This window comes from Pygoscelis adeliae, unplaced genomic scaffold (assembly GCF_000699105.1).
Source record: "Pygoscelis adeliae isolate BGI_AS28 unplaced genomic scaffold, ASM69910v1 Scaffold172, whole genome shotgun sequence".
Taxonomy (NCBI): Eukaryota; Metazoa; Chordata; class Aves; order Sphenisciformes; family Spheniscidae; genus Pygoscelis; species Pygoscelis adeliae.
This window is the reverse complement of record NW_008824338.1, coordinates 7,496,406-7,507,727: the sequence shown is the minus strand read 5'-3', so window position 1 is coordinate 7,507,727 and position 11,322 is coordinate 7,496,406. Positions and strand designations below refer to the sequence as shown.

At 37.3% G+C, this 11,322-nt stretch overlaps 1 protein-coding gene across 1 annotated transcript; it reads left to right on the top strand.

Annotated features, from left to right (window-relative positions):
• The first annotated feature begins 278 nt into the window (after positions 1-278).
• GTF2H5 (general transcription factor IIH, polypeptide 5) lies at positions 279-4,016 on the top strand. The gene is made up of 2 exons (XM_009319116.1): positions 279-393; positions 3,436-4,016. The coding sequence occupies exons 1-2, from the start codon at positions 359-361 to the stop codon at positions 3,614-3,616; spliced, it is 216 nt and encodes a 71-aa protein (XP_009317391.1). The 5' UTR covers positions 279-358; the 3' UTR covers positions 3,617-4,016.
• Positions 4,017-11,322: the final 7,306 nt, after the last annotated feature.

Sequence of the window (11,322 nt, the reverse complement as noted above, 5' to 3'; positions counted from 1 at the left end):
AGGCCGGGTGGCCGCCCCCAGCCGCTGGAGGAGCTCGGCGGGGCTGGCGGGGGACGCAGCTGCTCTGACTGCTCTCAGGGGTGAGGGCTTTAATTTTCACAGCTCAGTGCCACACCTGAGCGGGCCCTGCTGCCCCGGCCTGGCCCTGCGCGCCTCTCTCCAAGCCCCCGGCCGCTCGTCCTAATACTAGCCGGCCGGCGCTGCTGGTCGGGGAGGTGAGTGGTCTTGAAGGATCGCTGAGTTCAACCAAGGCGTTGTTTCTTTTTTCTTTCAGGTTTCCTTTGTTTGCGTGTGTAATCCAAAGCAAGAGTTGTACTTGTCACCTCTTCCTTTCAGCGCTTGAAGGAGAAGTGAGAAGATGGTGAATGTTCTGAAAGGTGTTCTGATTGAATGGTTAGTAACAGCACTTACTGTCTCTTGTGTCAAAGTCTACTTATTTCTTTAGAGCTGGAAATATTCTAAGTAACTTAGAAGTCTAGATAAAAAAAGGAATTGTTGTGAGGAGGGGTGATGCTGAACAAGCAGCCAAAAGAAAAATGTGGCCTTTGGGGGAAGAAGGAGAGAGGCAATTGTAGGTAATCCTAATTCCAAACTAATTTATTTCTTTTCAAGATACTGTTTTCTGCTTATGCTTAACCATTAGATGTTCCCTCATGTGCTTTATATTGCTTACAAATAACTTGGGGGTTTTGTTGCTGTTCATGATCAATGTGTTTCTTTACTGATTCTAGAGGGAGATTGATAATCTTTCATCCTTTCTTTCCTGTCTTTTTTTCAACTCCAGTCCAAATTCTGTTCAAGGCTGACATGTGTCTCTGTTTGTAGATCATACTCAAAAGTTAATATGCTTGTCACTTGTAAAAGTAAGCTTTTGATGTATGTGCAGTAAACATGCTCTCATGCAATCTGAAGTCTCTAGACTAAGAATCAGGTAACTGGTTACCTCCAAAGTAAAAAGAAGCATCAGTCAAGATTTGTGGGGTCATTGCATCATATGACATATAAGATTTCTGCTGTACGCTTAGACTGTAAACATATTAACAGATTATAACTGCACAAAAGCAGAAGAACTTTGAACCTCTTGTGATGTGCCTGCATGGTAGGCACATACAGCTGTGAGCTCGCAGCAGCTAACTTCTGAGCTGACTGGACATTAGCCAGCTGAAGTGTGGATGTCTAATGGCTATGTGTGAGCAGTTCAGAGCCTAAACTCTTCTATAACAAAAAGCCTGTCTTCTCAACTTTGGCTCCATGCTAGTACATTACCAAACCTTCTGAAGCATAAGAAATTGCCTGCCTGCAGCTAACTATGTAAAGATGCCCAGAGCAGAATTCTTGACTGACAAGGCAAGAAGTTCTAAAATCTCAAGCAGTTAGCAAAATATTTTATTTTGTGCCTTATGTGTTTATTTTACACATACCTAAAGTTCTGTGTGTTTTTATTCAGCTCCATGGCCACATCCCACTTAGTGTTAGCATGGAACTTAATCATTCTCCCTGGAAGGGAAGGGAATTTTCTATCTGATAACAAATCTACAGCATTTGTTATGCCATCAGATGGTTTCAACAGCCCCCTGGTAAACTGACCTTTGAGTTGGTTTTGCTAGCTCTTGGTGGTTTGGTTTTGTTTGATTGTTTTCTCCCCACCTTTGCATAAGGGTACTCCATGATTTGGCTCAAAATTCCATCCTAGGAGAAGATGCAGATTTACTATAAACCTGTCCCCTTGTTTACACTTCAGATACAAGTTTTTTTAAAACCCAATTTTCTGAGGATGTTTAAGATACCAAATGGATAGGGAGTGGAAAAAACAATAGACAGTTCTGAATGTCTAAATTATGCAAATAAAATAGTGAAATGTTGTGCAGGTCTTTTTTCCATATTCTTCCAATACATTGCTAAACTTTTCTGAAGACACCATATCAAGGATTATAATCTTCAAGTACTGTAATGAGATCATTGTTTCTGCTGTGGCATACATCTACTGGCGCTGATTACAGCTCTGAATGTTGATTGTGTGAAACCCAGTCTCTGGATACTGCCTAACATCATACAAGCTGGTCGTACCAGCTAGGACAAAAGCTTATGCCATCTAGTACTACTAATGTGAGTCACTAAGGTCCAGCTGAATAAAACAAGCAAAAAATAAACCTCCCTGCACCCATCCAAAAGGGGATGTGGAAGAACGCTGGGAACCACATACTTCTGGTATCTGATTTTTCTCAGCTCTTCTGTTTCTCCTTTGTTTCTCTTCTTACATGCCAGAGCACATAAATAATGGCTCTTCTAAAGGAGATATTGCTTCCAGACTTTCCCATTCTCCTTTCCTCAAAATTACTTTGTACTTTGAAAACTCATCTTATTCCAGTCATGCTTCTGCAGGTTTGAGGCTAATACTAAAGATTGTCTTTTGAGTTGCTGGGTAGGGGGCAGGGGAAGGGTTTGGTTTCATAGTGCATGTCTTTGCACCATATATACTTTTAGGTAAGGGAGAATTGGTCCTCATACTGCATTTAAAAGAGAGAAGGTTAGCCAAAGAATTCTTTTAAGATTTACTATGTTATTAAGAATTCTTTTTAAGAAATGTTGCCAAAACAACTGTGTTGGTAATTTTGAAAGTGTCCTGAGCTACTTGATTCCAATTTCCTGTATTTCTTGCGCATATTCTTCACCAGTTGTTGCAATCAAATACTAAGTTTTACCGAAGAGCATGATTTTTCCTGTTTTGTAAAAACTAGTATCAGAATATTTTCTGAATTCTTCAAAATTTCAACAGATCAAAGAGCTTGTATTTTGAAACCATTTTATCTAGCTGCTTAGTATAATGCAGCTGTTTCAGTTACCTGTAATTTCCATAGTTCCAAAATGTTTTCTTCTAAACACTTAAATTTAACTTACAAGGTGACATCATGAAAAAGAAGAGACTGTTCAGTTACGGTGTGATAAATGTACAATTCCTACATGACCACTTTTTCTCTCTGCTATACTATGAGTGAGGTCTATGTTCTCCTGGGTTTTGGTTACCTTTAAACAAAAATGTGTTTTAAGAAAACATGTTTTTATGGTGCTATTTCTGAAGATAGAAATGTAAGTTCAAACTTGCTTCATTAAGGGTTGGGTTGGTTTGGTTTTTTTTTAAGCTACTTTAACAGCAGCATAGGGGCACTTCTCTGCCAATCAAGTAGCCAGGTTTTTTTAGACTTCGTTATCAGTTTATTTTTATCTCTAAAGTAACCTAAGCAATTACTATTGTGAAAGAAACAACTTTTGAAAAAGCTTCATAAACTTCCTTTAAATTGTGAGCAACTCTTGAAATTAATATTAATCTCCCAAAGAACTTTGGGAGTGTCTGCAAAGGGTGGGGGTTTTTTTTGTTTGTTTTTAACTGTATCTTGTTACAATGAGGTGGGATGTGATGTGTGTTTGTCTCTACAGTGACCCAGCAATGAAGCAGTTTCTGCTCTACTTGGATGAGTCAAATGCATTGGGAAAGAAGTTCATCATACAAGACCTGGATGAAACTCATGTCTTTGTATTAGCCGAGTTGGTTAACTTCCTCCAGGAGAGAGTGGGCGAGTTAATGGACCAGAACTCTTTTCCTATTACTCAGAAGTAAAAAGACCAGAGAAATGAGATTACTGCGAGTTTTGGGATAGTGAATTTCAATAGCTTGGGTTGTTACTGTTTTAATAGATACACTGTGGTTAGTAAGTTCTACATGGAAGTGGCTACTCTAGAAAATGGATCATTTGCATAGACAAAATACTCTTGAATTGGATTTTATTTCTCATTTTGAAAGATTATGGTATCTTTATTAAAATCCTTAAAATGGTACACTTGAGGACTTGCCTAGAGAATTTTTGGTGCATGCTCTCTGTTTTTCCTTTAGGATTTTTATCTTGCAAGATGGTATGACCCAAAAATTAGAGTATTGTTTCTGTATTGGAATGCTATATGAACTCCTCTGACATGTTACATTCCTGTGGAATTGATTAAATATGGTTATAGTGTGACTGATAGAATGTAAAGAATGTCTGTTGAAGTATGATCTGTGCTTGATGGAACATCTCCATAAGTTGAAGCCATGGTCAGATACTGCTTTAACTTAATGGGTTTTATACACCAAAATGAAAGTTGGTGTGAGTTTTCTTTTTGTTTTGTGGGGAGTTTTGGGGGGGTTTGTTTGTTTGTTTTTTCCCCAACATTTTACAGATGCCCCATGCTACTTGCCTTCTTTTACCAAGGCTATGCTTTCTGTGGTGTTCTGGGTTTGGGGAGTGGTGGTGGGGGACGAGAAGTTTGGAGGGGAGGGGAGGGGGATATAGGGGGATGGGGACAACAAAATCCATTACCCCAGATCACCCCATTTTAATTGTAAACTGATTACTTGCATATCAACAATAGCAAATTAAAGGGGTAACAGAAATGGGAGACCAATCCTTTAGATATAATTGCTTGTATTTTTCCACTGAAGCTAATAACCTAGTCACAATAAGCTATGTGATCAGGAGGGGGAAATAAAGACTTGGTTGCTCTACCTGTGAAGAAGCAAGCAAGCAAGCTGGTTTTGGTTTTTTGGGTTTGTTGGTTGGGTTTTTTTGTTTTGGGTTTTTTTTTTCAGCTTAGCTCTTCCTCCCCTATTGCACTTCGCTGCAAAGAAAAAGCCTCATAGTTTCATAGGGTTTTTTTACACTGTATTTGTAACTCACTATCTCAGACACTTGCTTATTTAGTAAGTCAGCTAGTGCATGATGATAAAACCTGTGAAGATTTCTGTCTACAGATATGGCAGATACAGATTACAGAAACAAGAAGAATAACATGTATTACCTTTTCTCTTATCCTACTTCCTACTCAAAATAGTCAAATTTATTGGATCTATAAGTAATCATTTATAAATGAAAGACTTCTAGGCTATTACTTCAAAGGGAAGCTTGGTTTTCAGAGCTGCTTGTGTACATCAGGTAGATGCCATCTTTTTATCTTTGGGGGAAAAACAAATGTAAATAGAAAGGCTTTTACAAGGAGCAGTTTTCTTTACTGACTCTCCCATCGTTGCTTTTTTTCTTGCCCAGTAGATATCAGATTATTTGGTGGTTTTGGTTTTGTTTTGTTTTTTTCCCAGGAATAGGGAAGCTTCAGGAGAAAGTTTCATTAGATGTTTTTAATTAAAAAGCTGTCCAAAGAAAGTTCTGCAGAATTGCGTGTATTCCGGCTCATGTGGATGAGCAAATAGCCCTGTGGAATTTAGCTTCATGTAGTTTCTGGTACACCCCCCCACCTTCTCTCTGACAGTATAGAACAATGGGTTTTGATCCAAGTTGTTAATCTCTTTCTTTTACAAGTGGATGCTTGCCCATGAATCGTGTAGATCTTGATCATGTAGATCAAGAACCAGCTACACAACTTCACTTGAAATAAAAAGTTGAAATCTTTTCTGAATGGCTTATGGTTCCTTACCTCTTTCTTGAGATTGGTCAAACATTGACCTCATAACTGTTCTTTTGTGGAAGATTATTGGATGCTCATTTAATGGAGAGCTAATCAGTAGTCTTAACATGGCATGATAGCTTAATGCAATTTACTTAAAAGTATCTGATATCCTTTCTTTAGAATCCTAGTTTATTTTCCATCCAGATCTTGATGAAAGGTAAATGATCCCTCACTCTTCTTTCAAATGATAGTATTTGAAAAGTCACGTTAGAATTACACCTGTTAAACTTCTCTCTATTTAGCATGTCTAGCGCTACATTTCTATTGTGATTTTCCTTTTAAGTCTATGATAAAGTTCTTGCAGTTCTTGTCTTTTTCTCCTGGTTAATTGTACAGCTTTATTGTTGTATTGCCTGCGTTTTAGCTTATATTTGCAGTGATAAATGGCATATGTAATACAGAGGAATAGAAGTTCCAAAGTGTATAAACTAAACGGTTAGGCATGCATTCTTATTATTCTCAATCTTTTTCGAACAAACGTATTTATAGATTTTAACTTCTAAACCTGTCAAGACTTAGATCCTTCCTGCAACGTAACCAGGCCTAACTGATTCCATGCTGGAAGAATAAACAAAAGAGATAAAGAAGCAAATTGGTATCATCTTATGGGGTTTAAGGAGCTGAGTGCTTTGTAGTTTCTAGGGAAAAAAGGGTCTTGAATCATGTATATGGTGAAGGAAATCCAATGAGGAAGCTTTTAGAACTTCAGTATGTAGATGTATTAAAAAAACAAAACAAAACCAAAACACCCAAGGGTTTCTGGGTTTGAATAAACTTGGACCCAGAAAGTTTTGGGTTTTTTTTAAATGTATATAATCCTGGAACTTATATGTTTTTAAAATACATATATATATATATCTCTCTCCCCCAGATGGGAGAAAAGTAAATACTAACTATAAAAATATCAAGACATTTTGAGATAGTTAACATTTACACTTACAGATTTTAAATGTTTTCGCTGGCTTTCATTTAGGTGTGAAATATTATTCGTGAGTGGAGCTCAGAATGAAACATTGTGTTAAGAATATCTTTTTTTTTTTTAAAGGCTGGAAGCATTTGAGAATAAAAGGTTAAGGAGATCTGTTTAAATATATACATGTTTTGCTAATAGAGTTGGTATGGTGAGAACATCAGCTCTGACTGTATTTGGAATATTATATGTTAACTTAACATTTCTATCCGTAGCTAGTAAGTTCACTTTTTGCTGGTGTCTAGCATAGGGACTATATTCTGCTCAGGTCCTGCTTGAGCAGCAAAATAGGGCTTGAATGACAGACTTCTTGTTGCTTCTTGTTGAAGCAGCAAATTTTATCTTGATGGGCTTTCACTGCTAAGGGTTGAGCTGGTGCTTCACTTTTTACTTTCAGTCTGAGTTGAAAGTATCTTGTCTGCTGGAGGAAGAGCATGGTAGAATAATTACCTAAAGGACACCTATTTGAACTGCATTTCTTATTTGCTAGCTTGCAAGTTCACTTGTTTGTGTTTTGTGATGTAAACAGTTGCTCTTGGGTAGTTACTGTAACTTTGAACAGGCTTATAAATACTACTTTCATTAACACAAATGCAGAAGCTAAAGAGTAACATTTGACAGAAAGGTGAGAGAGATCTCAAGCAAGGTAAGAAAATTTGAACAATGCAAACAAAGTATTTATGTTAAATGGGAAGAGAGGGGTGGAAACTGAAAATGCAGCTTCCTATTAAAATAAAACAATAGCACTTCATTTTTTTAATTGAAAATTACACTATTTGGTGTTTTGGTTTTTGTTCAAGCATCATTTTTTTTTGAAGTTTGTTTATTATGGTCTTCAAAGAAAGCTGTGTAATATAGCCATAGTGTACCACAAAACCAAATAAGCCTAAATGCTGTCACATATTTAGATACTTTTAGAAATTGTGGGATAAGCTAATTCTGGAGGATGTGGGTTTTTTTTTTTTAACATGGGGGTTGGCAGCACGAGGAAGATGACCCTGAGTTAGTCAGTATAGATAGGGATTATAATGAATTTCTTAGCGTGTTACCAGTGCATAAGTCCCCTTTCCTTGTCTCTGGTACAACAGTTAGCCTAGGGAGAATAATTGTCCAGTGCAGTAAAGGAGGAAATAACCAACAATCAATAGAGAGAATGGATGTGGCCTCAAGAAGGAAAACTGTTGAAAGAAAATAGAATGCTTCAGGGAATTCCACTGTTCTACCTGAGAGAACCCAGATGGAGCGGATTTGACTTTGTAGCTAAACTGGCAGTGTTGTTTCATAAAAAAGTAGGCATCTGAATCCATTTGGAATGAAGAATGATAGTGTTTTTGTTTGTTTAGAAATTTACTGTGCTTATAATGATAGTTTGTTTTTTGTTCTATGTAGCACAGTGCTGAGAGCTAGATGGCTAGTGTGATGTGCTGTACAAAAACTTCTCCAAGTGCTGTTGTACATTAAAAAATCCTATTTTACAGTCTTTCCAGAATTGTAGGGTGTATTCAAAAGCCTATCTTCTGATTTTTTTTAATGTGGCATAACAACAGATTTTACCGTTCTTTTCTCACTCAAGTTAACTCTGTAGGGCCACCTCAAGTATGTGAGAACAAACTAGTGAACACGTATTTTATGCATTAACAGGATTGTTTACTGGGAATTGGAGATAATGGTATTTCTTGGTGTCATTAAAATGACTTATCTTAACTTTCTTAGTTGGTGTCGTCACCATAAAAGTGTCCAATTTCTGTCAGCCCCTAGGTTGAGCTTACAAAAGTAGGGCTCTAAAAACCATATATATATATAATCAACAAGTCTTTAATCATATAAACCAACACAGGCTGAGAGGTATATTTGCTCTTCCAACCGGGCAGTTAGGCCACTGAAGAAAACAGTAGGCTTTTGTAATAAATCTTTTTGCAGTTCCCAGTTCCACAGCAGATTCTGCTCCTTTTCCCACACTGAGTCGTTGATTATCCCACAAATGATCCCATTAAAGCTGGTGGTAGTTACTGTGAAATGAGGCATTACTCAGTATGTCAGAACTGGGTGTCCGTGTTTGTTTTGTAATTCAGACTTCGGCAAGGCTTACTTTTATGTACTATACAAAATTAAGGATTCAGTAAATTGGTGAAGTTCATACTGATGGAAGAACAAATTGTTCCTAAACTCAGTCATTATCTTTGGTCTTATGACTTAATAACTAATAAGAAATTTAAAAAATAGGGTCTCTGATAGAAATTTGATGTGGAGCTTTTTTTTTTTTTAATTTGGAGTAGAAGCAATATTTTACCCATCTTTGTTTCATATAAAAAGATTTTCATGACTGAAGACTTAACAATTTGAAGGCAGACCAGTAAGGGGAGCTCTTACCAATATTTTAAACTGCTTTTTAAAAAATTACTGCAGCATGGGCAATGATGGGTCAGAGACTTACTGTGCTTTGGAACATTAGTATCTTTCTCTCTGGATAAGCCTTCAGCTGAAGATGAACGTTCAACTTCAAAGGATCCTTCTAGAAAGATATTTGCAGTAGGAGGTTTTTGGAATGTAGTATCTTTAGCTCTGAAATTTCTTAGATGTTTAGTTATCCAATGTTTTCTTTCTATGCTTAGGTGCACAGTCCTATTACATTAAAGTGTGATGTACCTGGAATTTGGTCTTTGTCTCTTTTGATCTTTTGTCAAACAAACAAAAAAACCACAACACCTACCAGTTAAGTTTTAATATTGAGGGGGGAAAAACCCTAATACCTTGGATATTAGTGGTTGTATTTTTCATATAGACAGAAAAAGTAATTTTCTCTCCTCTGATTGTGTAGCAATAATAAGCAGATTAACTGCAGAATAGAAATGGAATGTAAAATTGCTGTCCAGTGACCAAATTTAAAAAGTGAAAATTTTAGAGTATTATTGTTAGCTTTTAGCTTTTTGTGCTTGAGCAATTCTAGGTGTTAGTAACAACAAATACAAGGTTCCTGGAAGAAATCTCATTTTCAAATTAATTTTTTTCTTTTACCAAAAGAAAAGCAGACTCATAATACCCATGTAGGAATGTGCTCGAACATGCCAAAGAAAACCCATCCAACACCAAAACTGCCAGGTAATTGATTAACCATAAAATTAGCCCCTCAGGAAAGAAACAGCAAGCAAAATTTCTGGATGACTATAGATTGAAGGAGTTGGCTGTCAGAGCTATACAGTTGTTCACTTCTCTATTACAGAAAAGATGGATCCAGCCATAAATTAAAGGACGTGCAGAACGATGGGTACACTTGCAGCTGTGAAGAGATCACTTGCAGATCAAGTACTGCACATTTCTGCAATGTTGGCATGGCTGATACACTGTCAGTAGTGACAGGTAAACATACTAAGCAAACCTCTATAATCTGTCAGCATTTTGTGTGTTTTGTTCCTGATGATTTGAAGCTAGAGGGGTGGGATACGAGGACGAAAGACAAAGAAAGTAGGAAAGAGAGGGAAGAGTATTTTAGGCTTGTAACTAGCATTTCCTGTTAATTCTGAAATTGAACAAGATCACAAGGAGCATAAGGACAAAATTAAGAGAGAGATTGCACTCAGATTGATCTTAATTTTGTGTCAAAAATGTACTTGCAATTAACTAGAACTTAAGTGGTTTACAGAAGGTCCTGTATTTATCATCAGACCCAACATATCACGAGGCCTGGGAGAGCAAGTTTTCTTAATGTTATGCCTATTACTCTACCTTGCTTCTGTCCTGGATGGGACCACTTTTCCACGTGGAATGGTAGTGTAGTTTTGCTTCCTTTTAATCTCTGGATTCTCCTACATTGGCAACTTTATTGAGTGTAAAATGTGTTGTGCATGTGTGGGGTATGTATATCATTAGATATATAGGTATTCCAGAAGCTAGAGATTCAGCCGCGATGAGTAACCCTGGAATAATGATAGCCTTCTGTATCATCAACCAGCTTGAAATTAAGATACGAAAGAAAAATCTCTCTTCAGCTGTAATATGAAACATGCTCCCTGCATTTGATTTTGCTTTTGGTCTAAACTGAGGCTAATTATATCTGTTAATTTTGGGAAAGTTATAAAGTCAGTGTAAAATTGAAGAAAAAAGAGGCCTGCTTTCTTAAGGAGTATTTGAAATGGATATTGTCAAACACAGCCATGGTGAGGACAGCGTGATAAGAGGACTGTGACAGCTTTTTGCTGCTGGCCAGATTGCCATTTGGGCAAAGGCACCTGCAAACAGCATTTGAGAGGAGCAGGAGAGTAGGGATGAGGAGTGGGCAAAGCTAAGCATCTGAACAAATCTGTCAGGAGGACCAGGGAACCTGACGTCTTGGAACTAGTAAATGTTTCCCCTTTTGGCTTTGAGTAGCTTTTTTAAAAAGCCATTTCTGCCTGTTAGCCTGCTGTGTGACAGCAGGAGCCAGAAGGAGCTGTAGGGAGTGGGAAGGAGGGATTCTGAGGGTGTATGTATTTCAAAAGGTGGTTCCTAAAGTTGTTTGCTACGAGTGTGAAAAACTAGACCAAGCTGAAACTGCCTTTTCAATATGCAGAGTTATTCTATCTCATTTCTTTTTTTAAATGTACTACAAAATAAAAGGAACTGTGAAGGTGCTGGGAAGAACTTTCATTGTTCGAATTGCTAGCTACAAGAAGCAACTGGCTACACCTCTCAATTTGAAACAGTGAAGAAGGCCTTCATGTAGTGCATTTTTTCATTATCGTCATAGTTACATGAAGATCATAACCAAAACAAGTCATAGAAACAAAGAGAGAAGATTATATAAATGGCCTAAGTTTAAGACTAGTGATCAGGCATTGGCAACGCTTCATCCTTGCTCAATCTTGAGACTAATCGTTTGTGCC